This window comes from Serinus canaria, chromosome 20, assembly GCF_022539315.1.
Source record: "Serinus canaria isolate serCan28SL12 chromosome 20, serCan2020, whole genome shotgun sequence".
NCBI classification, from domain to species: Eukaryota; Metazoa; Chordata; class Aves; order Passeriformes; family Fringillidae; genus Serinus; species Serinus canaria.
Genome location: NC_066333.1, coordinates 10,106,103 through 10,128,610, shown reverse-complemented (window position 1 = coordinate 10,128,610; position 22,508 = coordinate 10,106,103). Strand labels below are relative to the sequence as shown.

At 53.5% G+C, this 22,508-nt stretch overlaps 1 protein-coding gene across 3 annotated transcripts in view; it reads right to left on the bottom strand.

Annotated features, from left to right (window-relative positions):
• The window catches only part of LAMA5 (laminin subunit alpha 5), an 85,286-nt gene that overhangs the window by 15,207 nt on the left and 47,571 nt on the right, over positions 1-22,508 (bottom strand). The window contains exons 12-45 of one of the 3 annotated variants that reach the window (XM_030233299.2): positions 21,449-21,589; positions 20,956-21,093; positions 20,558-20,692; positions 19,961-20,095; positions 18,410-18,547; positions 18,205-18,257; positions 17,940-18,039; positions 17,387-17,439; positions 16,875-16,980; positions 15,970-16,069; positions 15,655-15,811; positions 13,872-14,010; positions 10,974-11,116; positions 10,774-10,880; positions 9,933-10,086; positions 9,273-9,433; positions 8,664-8,772; positions 8,062-8,159; positions 7,358-7,559; positions 6,826-6,952; positions 6,496-6,635; positions 5,602-5,717; positions 5,017-5,228; positions 4,694-4,898; positions 4,391-4,535; positions 3,781-3,921; positions 3,265-3,426; positions 3,044-3,145; positions 2,875-2,958; positions 2,003-2,233; positions 1,448-1,561; positions 1,054-1,181; positions 749-829; positions 155-369 (exon numbers count right to left, since the gene is read on the bottom strand). In XM_030233299.2, the coding sequence (XP_030089159.2) occupies positions 155-369; positions 749-829; positions 1,054-1,181; positions 1,448-1,561; positions 2,003-2,233; positions 2,875-2,958; positions 3,044-3,145; positions 3,265-3,426; positions 3,781-3,921; positions 4,391-4,535; positions 4,694-4,898; positions 5,017-5,228; positions 5,602-5,717; positions 6,496-6,635; positions 6,826-6,952; positions 7,358-7,559; positions 8,062-8,159; positions 8,664-8,772; positions 9,273-9,433; positions 9,933-10,086; positions 10,774-10,880; positions 10,974-11,116; positions 13,872-14,010; positions 15,655-15,811; positions 15,970-16,069; positions 16,875-16,980; positions 17,387-17,439; positions 17,940-18,039; positions 18,205-18,257; positions 18,410-18,547; positions 19,961-20,095; positions 20,558-20,692; positions 20,956-21,093; positions 21,449-21,589 (4,572 nt within the window). Of the gene's footprint in view, positions 1-154; positions 370-748; positions 830-1,053; positions 1,182-1,447; positions 1,562-2,002; positions 2,234-2,874; positions 2,959-3,043; positions 3,146-3,264; positions 3,427-3,780; positions 3,922-4,390; positions 4,536-4,693; positions 4,899-5,016; positions 5,229-5,601; positions 5,718-6,495; positions 6,636-6,825; positions 6,953-7,357; positions 7,560-8,061; positions 8,160-8,663; positions 8,773-9,272; positions 9,434-9,932; positions 10,087-10,773; positions 10,881-10,973; positions 11,117-13,469; positions 13,600-13,871; positions 14,011-15,654; positions 15,812-15,969; positions 16,070-16,874; positions 16,981-17,386; positions 17,440-17,939; positions 18,040-18,204; positions 18,258-18,409; positions 18,548-19,960; positions 20,096-20,557; positions 20,693-20,955; positions 21,094-21,448; positions 21,590-22,508 lie in introns of all 3 variants that reach the window. The other 2 variants (XM_050982103.1, XM_050982104.1) reach the window with 2 other exon arrangements.

Sequence of the window (22,508 nt, the reverse complement as noted above, 5' to 3'; positions counted from 1 at the left end):
TCCAAGGCTTCTGAGGAGAAAAATCCTAGCGAAACTATTTTCATAAAATATGTCAGTGACACATGACCCCTTTTACAAGCTGCATTTGGGCTGCTGTTCCTCAGAGGGATGATGAGCAGAGCTGGGAATGGGCACCCTCCCCTGCCCCACTCACGGGTGCAGTTCTTGGCCAGCACGGCGTCCCCGTAGTAGCCGGGCGCGCAGAGCTCGCAGCGCGCGCCCGCCGTGTGGTGCATGCAGCCCGAGCAGGCCCCCGTCAGGGGGTCACAGCTGCTGAACAGCATGTTGGGGTCTGTGTTCCCACTGCAGTCACAGGGCTGGCACGAGCTGCCAATCACCAAGGGGTTGCCAAAGTATCCCGGGGCACACCTGGAGAAACACAAGTTACGACAGAGTGAGGATCCTGCAGCCTGGAGTTGCACAACTGGAACGGTGTGAGAATCCAACACTTGTAACTGCTGCAGCCCTCAGGGATCTCAAAGCACTCTGTGTTTTGCCTAGGGATACCTCAGAAAGGTGCCTTTATCACAGGCTGCAAGTCAAGGCAAAGCACACCTAAGTCATACACCCACAGTAACAGAATTTCAGCAGCTGGGCATTTACAGGCTGAAGAGGACTGAAGGAAATGCTGCCAGAACAAAGCAGCTGTTTCTGCTGCAGTCCTTAAGGAGAAAACTTCTCTGCCACAGAAATGGCTGCACAGGGTTGGTGTCTGAGGCCCCCCCAAACACGGGTGCCACCCCCTTACCGCTCACAGTTTGGTCCAGCATAGCCTGGCTTGCAGAGGCACTGCATGTTGGATCCCTTGTGGACACAGCCAACAGCAAAACTGAAATGAGAATGGGGACACAGAGAGGAGCAGTTACTCCTGATGTGGTGCCAGAGGAGCTGATCACTCACTGTGGGCTGCTGGGGCCTCGGGTAAGAGGCCACAAACATGGTTTGGGGACAAGGACAAGGCTGGCACTGGGACACCTGCCCTGGTGGGGCACAGAGTGGTTCCAGTGGTTAAACAGTGAGGCCAAACAGGCAATCCCATCCTGAGGTGCTTACTTGTTGGAGGCAACTGAGAGAGGGCATGGGCACCCAACACACTGCAGGGGTTCCTGGGCAGAGGGGCTGCCCATGTAGCCGTCCTTGCACCGCTCACAGTGGTCTCCTTCTGTGTTGTGCTGGCAGTTCTGCAAGGAAAAGGCAAACCCTGGGCTCAGCACTGACAACAAGAATGGTGGATGCACTAAAAAACTCCCCATCAGGATGCCTCAGTCCTTCCTCTCTCCCAGAACTGCTTTGCACCCTAAGCTGACCCTGAGCAGGGTCACCACTGAAACAGTGAAGCCAATGCTGTGACCCAGGCATGGTTCTGCCAGCCCAGTTAGTATATAAAGAGCTTCTGAATCACATGCTCCTAACTACAAAATACCACACTGCTCCACTGTTTACTTACAAGGCATATGCCAGAGCCTGGCAGGCACTGATCTGAGTGGCCATTGCAATGGCAGGGGATGCATTTTCCCAGGAAGAGCCCCTTGGTGTCCCTGTAGTAACCTGGAGCACATTCCTGAGGAGACAGAAAAAGAAGAGATCTGAAAAACAGCCTGGTACTTTTGGGAAAAGCAAAGAAACTAAATTAGTTTCCATGACAGAATTCCCACTGGGTTGTACTGGTGGAGAAAAGATTATAAGCAAAGATGAAGAATTTTCAGTGCAGTTCCTTCCTGCTCCTTTTTACCAGGAGAGAATTAGCCAGAGAAAAAGACCCATTCCAAGGTACTGCAGCACCTGAATGATTTCCCCATCATGTCCCTTCCAAGAAGGCAGATGGAACTTTTGCATATCTCACAGGTGGATGGTGTTGTGATGGGGGAATGTTCCTTCCTTTGGAACAAGCCAAGCTGTCTCTTCAACTGAAGCTCTCAAGAGTTAGCTTGGAGGCAGCTGGCACCCAAAACATGACTATCTGACCCCTCTGAGTGGAGCAGCCTGTCCACTCCCCCCTCACCTGGCAGGAGTCCCCCTGGTAGTTAGCTGGGCAGAAGCAGAGCTCCACGTTGCTGGCACGGATGCCCGTGGCTGTGTCTGTGGCCATCTCCAGCACCACACGGCGCAGGGACACGGAGGAAGAGAGCTGGGAGAAGAGTGCCCGGATCTGCAGCTGCTCCAGGTTTGCCAGCACCATCATCAGCTCCTCTCTGGACACAGGGTTGTGAGTCTCTGTGTGCCTGAAGTTACCCTGGTGGGAGAAAACCTGGCGTTACTGGCAGGAAGCACAAGCATCTGAATGTGCAGCCCAGCCTCCACATCCCTGCTGCTGGAATCATTCCTCTCTGCACGGGTGAAAGAGCCCTGCAGCACCTAAAATGCTGAGCTCCAAGCACCTTCCCTCTATCTGCACGAGGTTTTGTATTTTCTGGGTTCCCCAGATGAGGGAAGGAATGATGAATCTGACTCCATGTTCTCAGAAGGCTAATTTATTATTTTATGATATTATATTATATAAAAGAATGCTATACTAAACTATACTGAAGAATACAGAAAGGATACTTACAGAAGGCTAAAACGATAATAATGAAAACTCCTGACTCTTTCCAGAGCCTCGACACAGCTTGGCCCTGATTGGCCAATAAGTCAAAACAATTCACATGAAACCAATGAAACAATCACCTGTTGGATAAACAATCTCCAAACACATTCCACATGTGATCACAACACAGGAGAAGCAAATGAGATAAGAATTTGTTTTCCTTTTCCCCTGAGGCTTCTCAGCTTCCCAGGAGAAAATCCTGGGCAAAGGGATTTTTTAGAAAATATGACTGTGACAGTCTTGTCCTTTCCTGCATTATCTGAACACTTCACCTGTGTGTGCAAACTCACCTCCACCAGCTGCAGCTGGCCTTGATGTGCCTCCCCTGGGGATGGGTAAGCACCTTCCAGAAACATGATGCTCATCTGATTTCCCTGGGAAAAGCAAGGAAGGTGTCAGTCATCACCTCACCCTGCTCCTGCATTAGCAGGGGACACCAGGGCATTTCGTGGGCTGCACCTTGAGGATCACGTCCGGCCGGGACTCCATGGGAATGAACACGTCACCCCTGCGAGGGTTGGAGTGCAGCTCGTAGCGAAGGTGCCCTCCATAGGAGGAAACCTGAGGGAGAGACAAATCCCATCCATCCACATCACTGAGACAACTCAGAGATGGCTGTGCTCAACCGGAGCGGGAGCAGTGCCTGCAGGTGAGGTCAGGGTGGTTCCCCATTCTCTTACCTGGTCCCCAAGGTAGGAGCTGGGTGCAACCCAGTAGAGCTCCTGGTAGGCATCTGGGAGGTTTTTGAGGTCAGCAGTGACGAGCTGCTCCCGTGGGCTCAGAGCTGTTGGCACCTCGTGGCGGTCGCTGCTCAGCAAGAGCCACCCGTTCATGTCGACAAACTGGAGGGGAAGAGCAACTCTGGGTCTTGTAGTAGAGTTACAGAAAGTATCTTTGTGTTGGTGCTCCAGAAGAATAGGTCCCAGAGCAGCAGAAAGGGGAGTAACAGGCTCACACCTCACATGCATCCTGATGGAGCCACAGGAAAGCTGAACATCACCCCTGCCCAGCACATGAGACCCCAGAGACCAGGAAAAGGGGCTGAGAGCAGGAGATGGGCACAGGGAGTCAAAGACAACCCTCCTCACGGTGTATCTCCAGCAGGATTAATGCAGGACAGAGACCCGAGGGCAGCAGGGAGCCAGGTGGATGGGACACACCTGACCTCAGGCTCTGGTGGCTCCAGCCCCTCTCACCTCAGCTCGGTGCTTCTCGGCGCTGCGGCAGCGGTCGGTGGCACCGAAGCAGAAGCACTTGGTGCAGCCCTTGGGGTTGGTGGCATCCAAAGAAAATGTCCCCAGGCGGCACTGGTCACACCTGAGGCCCTCCACGTTTTCCTGAAAGATAAGCAAAGCTCAAGTGTCAGCTGTTTCTCACAAGGCCTCAGTGGAGGACAGGGATGGCTGGCTGAGTGATCAAAGCTAAGTGCTGTGGTGCTGGAAGATGTTTAAGCAGTCCCTCAAACAGGTTTGCTTGAACAGCACCCACCAAACTTAAATTCACCCAGAGAAAGCACTTGTAAGCCCTACAAAGAAGCTGGAGCAGGCAGCTCAGAAACTGTTTTGAGTTACTCTGCTGCCATGGAGCCTGGAGCCAATAAGGCTGACAGTGTCCCCAGCTCTGACACAGGGCTGGACTCAGACTGGCCATCTCCCCCAGAGACAGCCCAAGGAGTGAAACTTCATGGGCAGGAAGGATGAGGAGATAAGAGCTTTTTCAGGGTGCTCTGAACCCACCACCCCACAGGGCAGGCTGGAGAGTCAAGGCAAGGAGAAAGGCACCACATGGAGGCATTGGGGGACTGACCTTGCAGTGACACTGCCCCGTGACAGGGTCACAGACGCTGGCCTGGGTGCCAGCCTGGTGGCAGTCACAGCGCCTGCAGTCAGGGTAGTGGTAGTAGCCAGGGGCACAGAGGTCACACTGCCGCCCAATGATGTTGGGCTTGCACCTGGGAGGACACAAGAGCCACAAGAGCTTTCAGAGCTGACCCCCATCTGCACATTTCCTCCCTTGAGCTTGCCAAGGTGTCCCAGCAGGGAGGGGACTCTAGCAGGGAGCCCAGGGATGCTGCCAGATGTCCCCAGTGCCAGAATAAGGCTCCCTCACCTGCACTGCCCGCTGTCCACGTCACAGCCTGGCTCTGTCAGCTCCTGCACGCCGGGCCGGGAGCAGTTGCAGTCCTCACAGCCGATGAGAGGGTGGCAGCCAAAGGTCTGGGGCTCACAGACAACACACTCCGGCTTCAGGGTGTGGGGAGGGCAGATGCACTGCCCTGTCACCTCATCACACAGACGTGTCCCGCAGTCACAGGCTGCGAGGGACAGAAAAAGGCTGGGTTTGGGTGAGCCAGACCCAGGAACCAGGGCAGGCGTGGGGAATGGACACAGAGCAGGTGCCGGCAAGGCAGAGGGGCAGCCAGGGGAACTCACGCCTGCAGTTGGGGAAGCCCCAGTAGCCGGTGGCACAGCGGGAGCACTGGCGGCCGATGACGTTGGGCCTGCAGGGACACTGTCCCCCGAAGGGCTGGCACTGGCTGCCCCGTGCCCCGGCCTCGTGGCAGCCGCACGGCTGCGCCCCGTTGTTGTAGAAGAGGGACAGAGAGACGGCAGAGTCACGGCAGAACCTCGAGGACGTGCTGGGGCTGCAGGGGGAGGCAGGAGGGGTCAGTGCTGCCCATCCCCACAGCCTCCCCACCACCCCAATCCAGCATCTCCTGCAGCCACGGGGAATTTGTGGGACCCACAGCCTCCCCACCACCCTAAATCCAGCATCTCCTGCAGCCACGGGGAATTTGTGGGACCCACAGCCTCCCCACCACCCCAAATCCAGCATCTCCTGCAGCCATGGGGACTTCGTGGGAGGGAGAGCCCTATGACACTGAGAGCTCCCAGATACCCACGTCTGGTCAACAGAGAGAAAATCTGAACTAGCCCCTGCCTGCCACACACAAAGGGAAGGGGTGCTGCTCCCTGAGGAGTGTGCAGCCTGTGGGCAGCCAAAGGCAAGCATCTCACTTGATGTAGAAGCTGTTGATGCCACAGCTGCTGATGAAATCATAGGACTTGTCCAGGGGTTCCTCCTGCAGGTACTGGGGGGTGTAGCTGTCCTCAGGCACCACCAGGATGTAATCCTGTAAAGCAAGGACAAGCTGGGTGAGCCAGCTCAGACAGACAAGCACCATTCAAAATGACCCCAAAGTGCAAATGCACCTTTAACCTTTCATGCCTTGCTGGGACAGAACCTAACACACCAAGTACTGCAAAGACCAGGAGCCACCTCTCTCTACTAAGGTCTGTCCCTCAGGGTCCATTTAACCTAAAGCTCCTCATGAGGAACAGCACAAATTCACTGGACTAAAACCAGGCAGAATACCCCCAGAGCACAGCACTGGCTGTGCCTCAGCAGGGAGGCAGTCTCTATCATCTGAAATTTCTACACATGAAAGCACCTGGGTTCCAGTTCTGTCTTTCAGCCATTTATCCAAATTTTGGTCAACCCTCTAGTCCTGCTGCCTGAGAATAACAAGGGCTACCTACTCTCATGATGAGGCCTGCCTGAACAAACAATATTATGCAGGTTTGAAATATTGCTAGAGCAGGAATAAGGCTTATTCTGGATTACCACAAACTATATATGCAAAGTAACAGCTTCACTTTCTGCCTGGTTTTGATATCAAAACCAGACAAGGAAGGACAGTGTCATATACAGAAGCTGCCCCTGTAAATACTGCCCTCAATTACACATGACTAAGGCTGGAGACTGCAATTGAAATGCAAGTTCTAGGGTAGTTCAGAGATGAGTGATGGTGGGTAACATTCCTGAGGTCACACAGTGACAAAAATCCAATGCAAAGCCCTCTGCTGAAGCCTGCCCAGCATGCTCTGGGAGCTCCCTGGAGAGAGACTCACCAGCCACAGCTGCTTGCCCTCTGGTACTCGAACAACCACAGTCAGATCATTGTCAGTGACATCCAGGATGGTCTGGTCCTCAGAAACCACCAGGCTCCGACACCCGTAGCCATGTGGGCAGAAACTCGCGTTGGTCTGACCTGAAAAGACAACAAATGTGTTGGCCTCACCTGTCCCTTGAGTCCCCATCCCATCCTCCCACTTTGGAAGGGGTATGTCAGTCTTGGTTCATTTTTTGCAATCCCTGAAGAACCCACAGTCATCCTCTGGCATGGAAAACTTCCAGGGCTCCTGCCAGCCAGCAGCTGCCCAGGTCCTTGCTGCTCTCACCTTGCCAGATGCGCCCACCATTGATGAGCACCTCCACGGGGAAGCTGGGGTGGCTGGGCTGGTACAGGTGCAGGATGAAGGCGTAGCGTCCCAGGCTCTGGATCCTGCTGCTGAACACCACTGCAGCCTGCCCCAGCAGGGGAGAACACAGACAAAAACCCACGTGTGACACCTGCACCCACGGCTGGCATGGTCCTGAATTACTGCACAGATTTGTGCTACTATTGCCCAGCTGACAGGAGTTGGGAATTCAGTGAATGAAGTCCCCCATGCCTCCACACTCTGCCCCCTCTAATGCTGCCACCTGAAAAGCTTTTCCTGGGATCCCAGAGAACCAAATAAGGCTGGATAAAGCCAAGAGAGGTGAGTCCACAGAAATTACAGGTTCAGGGAGAAGTTTAAAGCTCAGATTAAATTCTGAAAATGCTACTTGATAAAGCATTAATCAACAGGTAAAGAAAATTTCTCCCTGCCCCAGTGGTCCAGTGTCACAGCACCAGCAAACCAGCCCAACCCTTGCCTGTGCCCCTACCTGTGGGGACTGCAGGAGGATGAGCTCTGCAGTGGGGTCCATGGCTGTGGGAGGACGAGGAGCAGGTTCCACTGGCACCCCAGATGGAGCCACATGGACAGCCTGAGCCAGGGGCACCTCTGGGGCAATGGGCAGAGCCTGGGCCCCCTCCAAAATGATTGACTGAGAAAGCTTCAGGAACCTTGAGGGGACACAGGAGCTGCTGAAAAACAAAGAAAAAACAGGATGTGAGTATCTCCAGAGAGAAACAGAGGAGGGAAGCGTGCCCTGTAACTCCTGGTGGATTACAAGGTCTGCCTGCTGAGGGAGAGCACACTGCCAGCACCCCTGGGGCTCTGGGATATGGGCTCAGCAGGAAAAACAGGAGCCTGGCACAGGCCAATTTCTCTGCAAATATTTATCTGAAGCAGTGTCAAAAATTTGGATACAGCAAGGGTCTTGCTGTATGTGAGCAAGCACAGGAATGCCTATTTGGGACCACACTTGAGTGTCTGCTCCAGGAGACAGAGTGGGGCTCAGGCACAGGACCAGTCTGATCCCAGTCTGTGCTCAGAGGACACAAACAAGGAGGCAGCTTCACCTAGCTGGACATCTCTTCATCAAGAACTTAAAAAAGTCTCTGAGCCTGAGGGAAGCGGGACAAGCAAATGTTTTTGGAAATAATCCCATTGATGCCAAAGCTAAGGGGGACCTGAGCCTCTCACCTGTTGGATGAGAAGGTGCCATGGACACTGATGCAGTGCACCTTCGGCTCGATGAGCTCCATGGTGAACTGTGCAGCAGGGATCAGGTACACTTTGTGCTGCCACACAGGAGAGAGACACCTGGTTATGTGACAGCCTGGAGCCACAGCTGGCCCTGTGCCCACCAGCCAGCAGGCACTTCAGCTAATGCATGGCACTCACACTCTGCTTATTCCTTGGCACAAGCCTTATGGCATTTAGAAGCTCCACATATGGATGGGATTCTTCCATCCTTGGCTAAACTAGAAATGTTTTCACGATAAAGAAGGAACTGCCCCACTGTTACAGAGCTCCCCCTGCAAGATCAGCTGCTTCTTCCCATCTCCTCCCCACTCCCAGCCCCTTGATTTACTTCAAAACACCCCACTGACCACATTCTCCACTTGGACCGGTCGTGACACAGACTAACATCCCGTATCCAGTCCAAACAGGACTAGAAAACCCACACTAAGATCGGAGATCCAATTCAAACAGGACCAGAAAACCCTCCTACAGGCTGGGTCTCAGTCCAGCCTTTCCTCCCTGTGACCTGCTGACAGAGCTGCCCTCAGAGGGAGCCTTACCAGGAAGAAATCAGCCAGATCAGAGGTGAAACGAACAGTGGCCTCTGAGGTGAGTTCAAAAGTTGCCATTCGACTCTGGGAATCCACAGCAATCCCTCGACAAAGGAAACTGTAAGAGAAACACATTTTGAAATCAGCCTTGCACAGGGTCATGACCCATTTCTTGTCCTGCCAGCTCTATGTCCTGAGGGGATTTACACAAAGTCCCTGGAAATCTTTTGATGTTTTTTCTGGCTGCTGCAAGAGCAAAATTTTCCAAGGACACCCCAAACGTTTGTTTCCTACTGCAAAGGTTGCAATCTGAAGCCAGACAGGGTTTGACCTGTCTCCAATAAACCTGCCTGGAGGTCATTCCCTAAGTCAAGGTCCCTACCAACAATTCAGCTGTAAACAGATGCCCAAGATTATCTCCTGGCAGAGGCAGGTACATACTTCCCTGAGATGGGAAAACCTGTGTCCAGCTAGAACGAGTCTGGACACGCAGAGCTTAGGTGGACAACACCGAAGCTTGCTTTGTTTATGAGATAAACCCAAAAAAGTTCAACTGGAGGAGAAGCTGTCCTTGCCATGGCAGAGAGCTGGACCCTTTCTGCCCCGAGGTGCCCTTACCTGTAGGCACAGGGGTAGAAGGTGAAGGTGCCCTGCTGCGTGGCCGAGCGCGGCGAGCTGACGGCGATGCCCACGCTCTGCAGGGCGTTGGTGTTGGCATATTCCACCAGCAGCACGTAGTTCCCAGGCTGGGCCACAGACAGGGACAGCTGCACTTCCACCTGCAGCACAGAGGGATGACTGAGGGAGTGTGGGCAGGGTGCTACAAACCAGCCTCCTCTGCAGCTCAGGGGACAAAGCACCAAATCCCATCAAATCCTCGCCAACCTTTACAGGTGAGACTCTGGGTTTGGGTGCCTTGAACAGGACACACAAGCACACAGCTGCACGGGGGCAAAGCCCTTCTGGTGTAGGTAAAGATATGATCAAATGAAATGCAATTGAAAAAAAAACAAAAAAAAAAACCCAGGAAAATTGGGAGATTTAGTGATGACAAGAAAATGGTCTGGGAGAAAATGAGGTGCAGTGCAAAGGACCAAAACATGCCAAAACTAACCTCACAGATGCTGCAAAAGCAGGGGAAAAAATCAAGGAGGAAGACACAACTTTGAGGGCAAGATATGAGGGACATGGCATGGATACTTAAAAAAGGTGTAGGTAAAGCCCCAGAGAGGAGGGGCAGGGTGGCCAGGAGGGGGACAAAACAGAAGTGCCACTCACATCAGTGCCACTGCAGGTGGCCATGCGGGGGTGGGAGGGGGTGAGCTGCTCTGTGGGACACAGCCTGGGGAGCCTGTTGTCCAGCCTGCACACTGCATCCACCCCTGGCACGGCAGGGAAGCCCTCCAGGGACAGGTACTTGTACAAGAGGCAGCTGGAAATGCACAGAAATAAATTGTGAAGTACAAAAGTTACAGCATGCTTATAAAAGTCAAGAGCACCCACACAGCCTGGCCCAGCCAAGTTTGGAGAAGGCTTTGGTCTATCAGGAGGGCCAAGGAGCAGCTCTGGGCAGTGGGGAGCAAGGGACTGGGCATTACAGGACCAGAGAGAGCAGTAACAACAAAAAACTTCTCCCCTTGCAATGGGCTTTATCCTGGGGATCACTGCTATGGTGGATGGGACAACCAGTGTCCAGAGCCCAGCCAGCCTTCTTGCCAACATGGACAGAGAGGTTCTGGGCAAGCAGAAGCACTGAGATGCTCCAAAAACAACCAGACTCCGTTCATTTTAAATAGTCCAGCAAAACCTACTCATTTTTGAGGAGACACACAAGCTGGTACTGGGAACCCAGCCCAGCAGAGAGGTGGGCTGTGGAGTCACTGGGTGAGCTGGCCCTCCAGGGTCCATGAGAAAACACAGCCTGGCTGTGCCATGGATGAGGAGATCTATGGGCTGGCTTTCTGGGCTGGTGCAGGTTCCACAAGCCTTACTGGACACAGCCAAGTGCTCTACGAGCAGTTTTACTGCATCACTGAGTATGGACTGTGTACATTCCTAAACCCCAGGCCAAGAGGAGCTGAGCAAGCCCCACACAGCACAGAGATATGCAGATCCTTACTTCTGGGTGGCTTGTTCAGGGGCTGGCTGGTAGACACAAGGCTCTGTGACCTTCAGCTGCAGGATGGGTGCTTCGTAGTATGAGCTGGGCAGCAAAACCAGATAGTCCTGGGAGGAGAGATGGGAGAGGTGTTATGCTTGGCACACTTGTCCCCAGGGAGCTGCTGAAGCCCCCACGGTGGGTGGAGCACAGGGCCTTACCAGCAGCACCCCCTGTGCTTCAACAACCAGAGACCAGGTGTTGGGGTTGAGCACGAAGGGCTCCCCGAAGCTGTTCTGGGGCACAGTGACAAAGGCTGGCTCCGTGCTGGGAGCAAAGACAATCTGCTTGGTCTGCTCTGTACCTGGAATGGGAGGGATGAGAGGCTGTGAATGGAAAACTGGGGCTGGACATGGGAGGCTATGCTCAGGGAAGCAGCTCTGTGGTGCAGTGGGCAGTGACAGGTTCCCACTGTCTCGGTGCACCACAATCCCACACTGTCCTGGAACAGAGACATCCACTCTCAATCTGCTCAACAGCCTAATGGGAGAAATAAAAATAAATCACTGCAATCCTTAATGCAAGTCCAGAGCTCTCTCAGTGTGCTCTGCATCCCCAGACTGCAAAGCACAGAGTGTTGCAAGCCAAGGAGCGTTTTGCCAGCTAGAAAAGGAAAGAACTCATCTGTGAAGAGTTAATTGTGAGACAGGCAAAAAGAATTGCCCAGGTACATTTTTTCCTAAAGGAAATTCTGACCCCAGCTCCACAGGCAAGATACCTCTCTTCTGGCAAACTTTCAGGCCCCCAAGGTGTGCTCCTGCCTTTCTTCCTGCCAACCACAGACTCTGCACTCGAGATTCAGATGTTATTTTAAACTGACAGAACAGAATGGGTGCAACAGCATGGAATCCTGCTGCTGCTGAACAGCCCCTTGGCTCATCTGACAGTCCCACAACCTCTTCATTAATGGATGCCATCACAGCACAGCCCCTAGAAGCAAACTTTGTGCCTGCCCAGCAGGTCAGGAGCTTCTGAAGAGCACAGGTGAGAGGGATCCGCCGGGAATGGCTGCTCGGAGAGTGGAAGAGATGGAGAAGGAAGTGGAGAATGTGGCACACCGACTGTCCTGGTGTGGTACATGGACATCAAGGCACAGCACACAGGGCAGAAGCTAAAGCAAGGGCTTGTGCTGCTGCTGGGATGGTTAATAACCCCTTCCCATGTGTGGTAGCTCTGTGACATGCCTGGCATCAGCTGAGGCTGGGACCTCACTTTTCCACATAGGAAGCAGAGGTGAGGATTCAAGGAGTGAAGAGATTCCTCTGAACTGGCACTGGGGTAGATTTCCTGGCAGGTTGAAGTTTCAGATCCCTTTGAGGCAATAGACAGCTCCAACTGAGATGGCTTCTGGAGGCAGAGTGGAAGAAACCAGGCTGAAAATCCCACACTTGGCAAAGGGCTCTCCTTTTGCAAGCCACAACTTCCAACTTCTTTCCAGGCTGCTTGTTCGTTGCCATATGAAGCCCTTTCCATCCAGACATGAGGTGGCTCAGCACTCCTGAAGCCTCCCAAGGATGCTGCTGTCCTGTTGTTGGTGTACCAGTTTGACTGCTTGCCTTCAGCACTAGAAAAATCACGTTGCTTCTGCACAAAAAGTGAAGCCCTTTTTAAGGCAAATGAGCTCTGCTGCTTGGATAGGACAGGTTAAATACTTCCTGGCCTTTGGTGGGATCCTAAAGCATAACCACAGCTCCTGCTCTTCTTGTTCTTCTGCAGTGTAATATGACTGGACATAAAAAATAAGCCATGTTTCCTCTCAAAAAGAAAAATAAAGGCGGCAGAAAAATTATATTTTGGCATTTCAAACCTTGCATATGACATCAAAGGCAGAGCCTAGGCCAGCTCAAGACAGAGGAGAGCACTTCACACACTGATAAATCAGGCAGTTAGTGTTGACAGCCTTGTGCTGTGGATGTGTGGTCTGGAGGAAGAGTTTCAGCAGGACAATGTGGCTGTGGCACCCCAAGGGGTAAAATCAGCCAGCCAACCACCCACCATGGCCTCAGGTGTGTTCCCATGTAGTCTTGCTCAGATTGTTTCCCAGAAAAATCGCTGTCCAGATTTCCAAGCTTGTTCAGACATCTTTTGGTGGCTCTTCTCCAGCAGCTCATGGTTTGATGAGAGGACACTGCACCCGAGTGCAATGCCTGGGTAAGATGTGTAACTCCACAGCACTTCCAAGCCCCACACCATGTGTGAAGGGAGCAGCCTGGTTTGGGAGAAGCACACGGGAAAGGCAGGACTGCCATGCCAGGGCATCTGGTAAATAAAACCACAGCCAGCTGCCAAAGACTGGATTTACTTCCCAGCTCTTGGCCCTTTCTGCTTTTGTGGAAAGTCAGCTCAGCTTTGCCTGCGGCACCGGGGTGATCTTGTCCTGTGCTGGAAAGGTTGTATGGAATTGTACAACAGCTTTATCTCCCACCAGCCTGCCTGGTGTCAGTCCTCAGTGTGCAGCCCCAGGGCTGGGCCCACCTTGCTGCAGCTTTGGTAAATAAAGGGGGCTGCAAACTCAAATCAGCCTTTCACCTGGGAGAGCAGGACTAATGGGTAAAGCCATATGGAAGCGTCTTCTGGAAAGGATGATGCAGAAGGCTGCCTGGGATGGGGAGGAGGTGGCGATGGCACAGGGAAGCAGAGCAGTCTGGGATCCTTACCTCTCCTTCGTGGCTGATAAGCTGTAATTTTGCCATACACAGTGGCCCCTCCTGAATTAATATACCTCAGGATGACATGGAACAGATAGAGCTCTGCCTCCTTCACGTCTACAGTGACTCTGATTTTATTCTGCAAAAAGCAAAAGAGCACACGGGGCACACATCACTGGGGGGGCAGCTCCTGAGTGCCCACCCGCTCTGGGGAGGGCCTGACCCGCCTGCCCTACCTGCCTGCCTGCCTGCCTCTCTTCCCCCTCCCTTCCAGCCCAGGCACGGCTCTGGCCGGCCGCCTGACACGGGCACTCTCGGGACGGACACACCTGGGGGCAGGAGAAGGGGCAGAGGAGCAGTGTCGCAGCGTGGGATGCTCTGGGTTAGTCTAGAAGTGAAAAATGCACTTACAGTTGGCACAAACATTAAACTTTCCTTCCTCAAGGACCGAGACCCTCCCTTCCACACTGGCGGGCCCCCGGCTGACGTAGCGGAAGACGAGGCGGAAGAGGTCGGGGGAGGTCACATTGACAGTCACCACTACCTTGGGCTGGTGGGAGAGAGAAAGGGGAGAGAAGCAGAGCACACCTTCAGTTACCTCCACCACCCTCACTGCCAGCCCAAGCGCAGCCCTCGGCTCACTGCTCCCAAAGCAACATGCCACAGCGCGAGGAGGAGACAAGCACACGGACCCTACTGCTCACGGCACCTCGTGACACTGTCCCTCACTCTGGGGACACTTGGGGCCAGCCACCCAGGGAGCAACCTGCCTGTGGAAGGGGGTGGGAAGGCTGTGACCACACCTGGAGGATGTTGTGGCACAGCAGGGTGGCTCATCTGTCCTGGGGCACACACAATTACATGGGAAAGGTTATGGGAAGTTGCTGCTTTTGTTGTCAGCATGCTGCTTTTGGGTTCTACGTGCTGCAACCAAGCACCAGGTACCAAACTCCTGCCCTTGTATTTATGGGGGTCTGCCCAGCTGCCTACAGAACAGGCTGTGAATTGAGCTGGTGCCTCATCCTCAGCAAGGTGCAGTGCTAAGGACCAGCAGGGCTAATGGACCATACAACTGATGGCACATCTGCTCTCCCCCTGCCTGGACAAGAGCCCGGCGAAGGAGATGCTCAAGTCTGACCCATTCCAAAGAGATCCTAGGCTTAAATAACCTCCTGCCCAGGGAGATTTTTAATGAGGGCTGTGCTCTCCAAAGCTCCAGTTACACACCATCTTCCCATGGAGAGCAAACTGGAAGGGTTTTGATGATAACAAATTACAGGTGAGACCTGACAGCCAAAGCCACATATCAGCCCTTCTATCAAGGTCCGTTTCTAGCTCAAACACCCATGCTGTATGCAACACTGCAGCTACGAGCTTGAGCATGAGATCCATCCTTAAGCTTTAAGGCTGGGATGTTCTCAAGGGAGCCCCACAGGAATTCACTGCTTAGCTCCTCTCTAAAATTCGGTGGGAAACAGCCCCTCTGTTATTTCACCTAAGCACAAAAACGTGAAGAAAACTGAAAGTACATGCACCAGAGTAAGGAGCATCTTACATGGAACAAGACTGTCAGAGAATCACTGCCCTGTACTCCATCCCCACACGTGCACACACTTCGCAGAGGCCATGCAGAAGAAACCACCAAGGAGAGAAAAAGAGTCAAGAGAAGAAACAGCTTCACTTCTAGGGCTTACACAACTCCAGGTTAGCATAAACCATTGTTACAGCAAACCAGCTAACAGCAAGGGCAAAGGCTGAAGGGTAACAAGAGGTCCAAGCTGAACATGGCAGCTGAGGAGGAGACACTTATTTTTGGAAAGGGGAGGAAAGGTTATGCAGAGCTATAGGAAAGAGCAGAGCCAGTTGAAAGAGGAACAAGGAAATGGAGAGACAGTGTTTATAGACATCCCTGTAAGTAGTCACCATGCTGCCACCTTTGTCTAAATAGATTAGGATGTCACGGGATTCCCAGTTTAGGATCTTTCCCCTCATCAGTCTATGCCACCCCCAGCACTACAGGAAGTATCTGCACAAACAGGCTATATATACACTGTGCTGTTTATGTTGGCCATCCTGTGACATGGGGGGTTTCAGGAGCACTTGGGGTGAGAGAGCTGTGCCAAAAGCACATCAGTCCTCCACCGGCCACATCCTCCCCACAGGGAGCTGGGCTGGGCTGCAGCCACCAGCGTACCTGGATGGAGGACATCTGTGCATAGCCTCGCCAGCTGAAGCCCTCAAACTCCAAGGGGTTGTAGCCAAAGCGCACAGCCCGGCCCGACGGCGTGGTGCCTTCCTCCAGCTCGAATTTCAAGTGGTGAAGGTCAGGGAAATAATGATCCCGTGCTGGTCTGGGGAAGAGAGAGAGCATCGTCACCTGCGGGGCTATCAGAGCTGGCAGAGGTCACCTCCGCCAGGCTGATGTGACAGCAGCCCGGGCGATGAGGTCCCCATCCCCGTGGTGGCAGAGGACACCGTGGGAGGCAGAGCATGCCAAGGTGCAGCTTACTGTGTGCAGGTGGGACCGCGTGTGCTCTGCCGGCAGCGACAGGCTCCGCTCCGCGCCTCGCAGGACGGCCCCAGGGCCCCGCCGACATCGCACCGGCAGCCTGCGGGCAGGAAGCGCCTGTTTACATTCCCGCCGTGCTAACGAGCTCCTGGTCGCTAATCAAAGGCACATCCCCAGCGGGCGGGGAGCCTGGGGCCACTATTTTTATTCCATTGTATCCGTTTTCATATTTGGCCCCGGCCCCACTTGGATGGGCTCTTCTTCCACCTCAGCGCGGAGCTATTTCCAGGCGGCTGATGGAACAAGGTCTGCAAACCTTCACGGACAGGAGCTGCAGCCCTGCCACCAGCCCTGCTAGCTCGGCGTGGGATGCCTCCAAGCAGCCCATCTCCTCCTTCACCTCTTCCCATGGACACGGGGGAGAGTGGGATCTCCTCCTTCACCTCTTCCCATGGTAGAGAGTGGCCAACCCCACGTATCCGTGCCCACCCTCTCCCAGCAGGAGGAAGGGGCATTGCTGCAAGGATGTGACCAGTGGTTCACATTGGGTACCAGTTTCTGGTCCCCAAAGGGGGATCTCACCTGGCTGTTTGCTCCCCAGCCTGACAGACCTGTGTTCAATAGTGGAAAAGCACAACCTCAGGTCTCCAGAGCCACAGTAATTCCCAGCCCATGCTCTGGGCTGTGGTATAGAATTACAGAACCACGGTTGGAAGAGACAAAAAGCTCATTGAATTCCAACCATCAACCCAGCACTACCACTGTACCCTTAAAGCACTTAACGGCATCACCCCAAAACGATGACCCAAAACAGAAGGTAGGACATCTCCTGCCCCTTTTCTCCAGTCAGTCTGTGCAGTGGGGTCAGTTCTTGTGGCCCCCAAACACCTCACAGAAGGGCTCACCTTGGCAGCCAAAGTAATTTGCATTCTCCATGTTGAAGTAGCCATCCTTGCAGGCTGAGCAGAGCTTCCCACACACGTTGGCTTTGCAGAAACACTGCCCATCGCCCTGGGAGAGAAGCAGGCATGGAAACACATTCCTTCCTGTTGCTTGTCATGGCTAAGCTGTTCCTCAGTTATTTGGGTTCTGGTCTGAGACACTGCAGAAGCAGCAGATTGAGATTCATGCTCTACATGGCTTCCTGCGCGTGGGTGGGCCAGATAAGGGCCAGATAACTTAAATTACCCAACAATGCAGGCAAACAAAAATCCAGGCATCCAGGGACAGACACAGAAATATTTAGGTGCCTAATTTATGACAGGTCTTAATCCCACATTCTCATGCAAGCCCAGATTGTGGTGCAAGAGCAGAGAGCTCAGTGCTGGGGCCTCTCCAGCAGCTGCTGGGATAGACAGAGCTGAACACTCCCAACACAGCACACTCAGAGGAGCCTGGAGGCAGAGATCAAACCCACCTGCCGGCACTCTGTGATTCCACTGATGGTGCCCTTGGTGTCACACTTGCAGCCTGAGGAGAGGAAGATGAACAAGAAAGCCAGAATGTCAATCAGCCCCCGAGAAGAAACCTAATGGTGCCAGCATCCACCACACCAGAGGACAGTAACTGGGGTAAGAGGAGCCAGGAACTGGTCAAGTAGAAGGTAGCCCTGCACAAAGGCTCAGATTTCATTTTGGATAGATACTGTTAAGGACACAGCTACCAAAGACATTTGCCTTTTCTGCATATTTGGCCATAAAAAATCAGGTGTCTGTAGGGAGGGCTGAGAATGGCATAACTCATTGTATGAGCCCTATGTTTCATCCCAAGCAAAAAGCTCCAGGCTCTGGTCTTTCCCCTTTCCACATGAGGGTTACCCAGAGGACTCCAGCTCTGACACATCACTTCTGGGTGAAGATGGAAGGAAGGCCATCACTTCCAGTCCTCCAGTGATGGTGCTCACTGGCTTGGGTTTGGCTCCTGCACCACGGAGGGGACTTTTGTGGGCTGTGCAAATGCCATTTCCTTACTCAGGCAGCCATAGGGGTTCTCTGGAGTCAGGTTCCAGTATCCAGGCTTGCATCTGTCACAAGCTGGGCCTTCCACGTATGCCCGACATGCACAGGAGCCCTGGGGAAAGGCAGGAGGAGAAAAGAGCAAGTGAGAATCTGCAGCACAGTGGTTGAAAGTGGGGTCTGCTGCTCTGGCTGAGCTTAAGAAAGGACTTGGTCCAAAAGGAGATAAAGCAGACCATACAGAACGACCTGCAGGGGCTGTGGTAGGTTCATTACTCACTGGAGCCAGCGAGGGATCTGCAGTCTCCAACCCTGCTGGGTTACAGGAGCCCACTAGAAAAGAGGGGTAGAAGAACAGATTTATAGCACTAGCCCACCCCTTAGCTGGGTTTATGTCTCCCCTGCAAAGCTTGTGGGGGATGCTAAACACATTTACCAGCCCCCAAGAGAGTGGAGTGTGGCAGAGATGAGGGACAAGGGGCTACCTTGGCAGTGGGGGAAGCCGTAGGCGCCAGGCTCGCAGCTGTCACAGCGCAGCCCCGTCACCCCGGGCCGGCAGCTGCACTGCCCCGTGTCCTGCTCACAGGTGCCATGCAGGGACCCCTCCCGGGAGCACTGGCAAGCTGCAAGAGAGGGGAGAGAGCTGCTGGAGGGGCATTCAGGGCTTCCCAGCAACAGCCTCTTTTGTCTGCCTGACCTTCACCCAAAGCCGCCAGACGTGGATTATAAATAAAATTCTCATTCTTTTCTTTTGGTTAAAACCGTCCCAACAAAAAGCAACAGAAGTCTCAATGTTTATCACAGCCATCCACATGCATTTATGTGTATTTCAGAGGCAGGGAAGAGTTTTGGTTGAGGAGAAGGGGTGTGATCTCATCCCCCAAAGGTCATTTGCAGTGTTGTATCAGACCCTACAAAATCCCAAACACCCCGAGCAGCATTTGGCCGTCAGGGTCTGCCCTGTGGATGCTGGATGTGGGCAGCAGGGTGAGGGCAGGGCAATGGCTCCACAGCTTCTGCATGACCTGCTGCCCATGAATGCACAGAGATCCCACTGCCACTGCCCTATCACAGGAAAGGTCAGCAAGCTGCCAGGGAGCTGCCCATGCCTTCCTTGCCCAGCCAGTACACCTCAAACCCCTGCCAAAGGAGACATTCTAGGCTGACACCCCCACACTGGCTAACAGCTAAAGACTGCTCAGGAAACAACAGATTTTAGGAAAATATAAAAATCAGGTGGTTCTTTTCTTTCCTTGCTGTGGGTCTTCTACAGCTCTGCAATCTGGCTATGGCTTTATGAGACCAAAAAAAAGTGACTACTGAACTCCTGTGAGACCATTTCATCTCTGCCTCCAGCCTCTTCAAAGGCATACTGCCGGCATCAGCATTTGGGAGGAGAGTTCTGCCAGCTGGCAAGGCTCAGGAGTCCACATTTAGTACTGTGCAAGAGGGTGATGATGCTCTTTTGTTGCTTCACGGAAATTGTATCACGGATTACTTTTTAATGAGCAGTAAATTCTTGCTGGGAGACATAAGAGTACATCTGGCTTCTAGTCGGGACTGCTGACTGGGAGGGAGGTGGGGACACTCTGCTCAGAGCTGGGGAGGGCTGGTCAGAGGATCTGGGGCTGCAGGCACCTGCCACAGGCACCAGCAGCAATAGTCCAGGAGTGATGCAATGCCCAGGGAAATGAACAGGAGCAGAGAATCATTAAGGTTGGAGAAGACCTCTAAGATCATCACCCAACTGTTCCCCCAGCACTGCCAAGCCCACCACCAAACCATGTCCCCAAGTGCCACCATCCACACAATTTTTAAAGCCTCCCAATGATGGAGACTCCACCACTGCCCCGGGCAGCCTGTGTCAATACTTGACAACTTTTGGTGAAGAAATTTTTCTTAATACCCAACCTAAACATCTCAGGGTGCAATGTGGGGCCATCTCCTCTTGTCTAGTTACTTGGCAGAAGAGACTGACCTCGGTCTGGCTACAGCCTCCTCTCAGTGTTTGTAGAGAGCAGCAAGGTGTTACTCACGTGTGCAGCTGGGGAATCCATAGAAGCCCAGGGCACACTGGTTGCAGGTGGGTCCTGCAAAGTTCCCGTGGCATCGGCACTGCCCCGCTGGGCTGCAGTTGTTGTCCACTGCACCCCGGGAATCGCAGGAGCAAGCTGTAAGAGCAGGACTCTGATGATCCCTGTGGGTCTGTGGCCAAGCACTGCTGGTCTGAACCATCATTCAGACCCCCAGGAATCAGCCACTTCCATCAGAAAATATTAATTTCTTAATCCCTAGGCAAATTTTGCCGTATTTTCACAACCATACCAGGAAAATGCACTGAGGGGTTTTTACAGCCCATTCAATGTTCCCCAGCAGTTTAGTAGGCTAATGCTCTAAAATGACACACACAAAAAGGCCATAAGCTGAGACACCAGGTCACAGCAGGGTTGTGATGAGGAAGAGTGACTGATAAAAACTGCTTTGTCTTCCAGGCTTTGCTATGATTCATGACCCCCAAAACAAGCCTGCCAAATTCACAGTACAAACCACACAGATTTGATACTGAGAAACATCAAAGTCTTGCAAGAACAGCTATGTTCTTTAGAGCAGGAGCTGAAGGTTCAGGCGCTTACCATAGCAGTGGGGGTAGGAGTGGTAGCCAGGGCTGCACTGCTCACAGCGTGGCCCAGCAAACTCAGCTCTGCAGAAACAATTCCCAGCAGAGTCACAGCCTCCTGGCAGCGTCCCCACAGCACTGCAGCCACACACTGCAACACAAAGAAACCACCTCCTCAGCTGGGAGCATCAGCCTGGGATGCCTGTCTGAGAACCCAGGAAAAAGGCATTTTGCTCATGGCAAAATGCCTTTTTCCTGGGTTCTCAGACAGGCATCAGGTGCTGCTCTAAGCATTCACACCATCAGTCTCTGCCCATGGCACATATTCTCCAAAACCCCCTTCCAGCCCTTCAGTCCCCTGTCAGAGGACTCTGGCTGTGTCCCCACCCAGGCCCATGAAGGACAGATACTCACACTGGCACAGAGGGTAGTTGAAGTAGCCTGGAGCACACTGGTCACACGAGTGCCCTTCAAAGCCTGTCCGGCACACACACTGCCCTGTGTCGCTGTCACAGGTGCCATCGTACTGACCAGGGCCAGAGCACTGGCAGGCTGCAAAGCAACAAGGGCATCAGTAAATCAGCAGGATTTTTTGTCCTTAGCCTTCCCAGGAAAAGAACCAAAGCATCTGTTCCTCTGGGGTAGAAGAGCAGTTGCTGGAGAAAGCATGGGGAACAGAGCTGACAGCAAGCATGCCTGGCCCATAGCGAATTCCTCCAGAGTCCCCCACAGCTTGGGAGGATGCTGGAGGGTCAGGGCTGGGTGGAAAACAACAGCAAAAGTGCAGAAGTCATGGGAATTTATCACTTGGAAGTAGAGCTGTGGAATTCCTCCTCCCCAGCACGGGTGGGGAACAAGGAGAAGCCCAGCAGGGCGAGCTTAGGGACGCTGCCCGCTGGGTACTCACGCTGGCAGCTGGGCCCGTAGTGGCCTGGGGCACACTGGTCACAGTGTGTGCCCTGGAAGTTGGGCTTGCACACACACACCCCCACCCGGGGGTCCTTCCGACAGGCGTTGCCTTCTGTCCCACCCGCGTAGCAGTCGCAGTCTGGATGGGGACACACAACACACACCACACACGGCTGTCAGTCCAGCTCTGAGGTCCCACAAGGACACGGCAGGAGTTGCCCTGAGGCAGCTCAAGTGCTCAGGCATTTGCTTCCATACCCTTCCTATCAGATAAGAATGTTTCAACCACCCACGCCTGGCTCCCGGGGTGGCTGGGAGGGCTCAGCACCACGCTGCTGTGAAGGGGCAGGGTGGGCAGCAGGGCAACACACAGGGCAGGCAAATGCTGCTTCCACAAGCCCAGGCAGAGCTGAGTCACTGTTGTGTGGGAATAACCACAGCCTTGGGCTAATCAGGGTGAACTCTGGGCTTTCTCTCTGGTCACTCCATGCTCAGCTGCACCCGAGACCTTCCCACTTCCAGGGCAGGGTGTTCCAGGCAGGCAGTGCCAAGGCTCTGAGCCAGCCCTGCTGTCACCAACAGCAGTGGTGTGGGGTGCTGGGCTGGGAGAGGCAAGGACAAACATCATCCAAAAACCAGAGGGAGGGGGAGGTGAGGAAAGGAGAAGGGAAGTGAGAAATTCCAGCTCAGGAAAGAAAAAAACCTGTCTGGAAGATACAGACTTCAGAATATCAGAAGGAAGGAAAAGGTTATCTGGAGTGTGCTGGGGAGCATGAGACAGGGGAGGATTCGGTGGGAAAAGAGACAGAAAAAGGCACAAGGGAGTAGATGAACCAAGAGGAGTGAGCATGAGAGAGGAGGGAGGTGGAGGGGAGCAGGGATGAGAGCATGGATGAGCTTTCTAAACAACAGAGGAAGTGACACAGAGTGAGCGGCTGTCTGTGCATGACCCTTCAGAGGTGCCCACAGCAGAACTCCCAGATCAGCCACAGCTCCTCCATGACCTTTGGGGGAGGTTCCTCACAGGGAGGGCAGAAGGGACATATCCACAAGGCCTG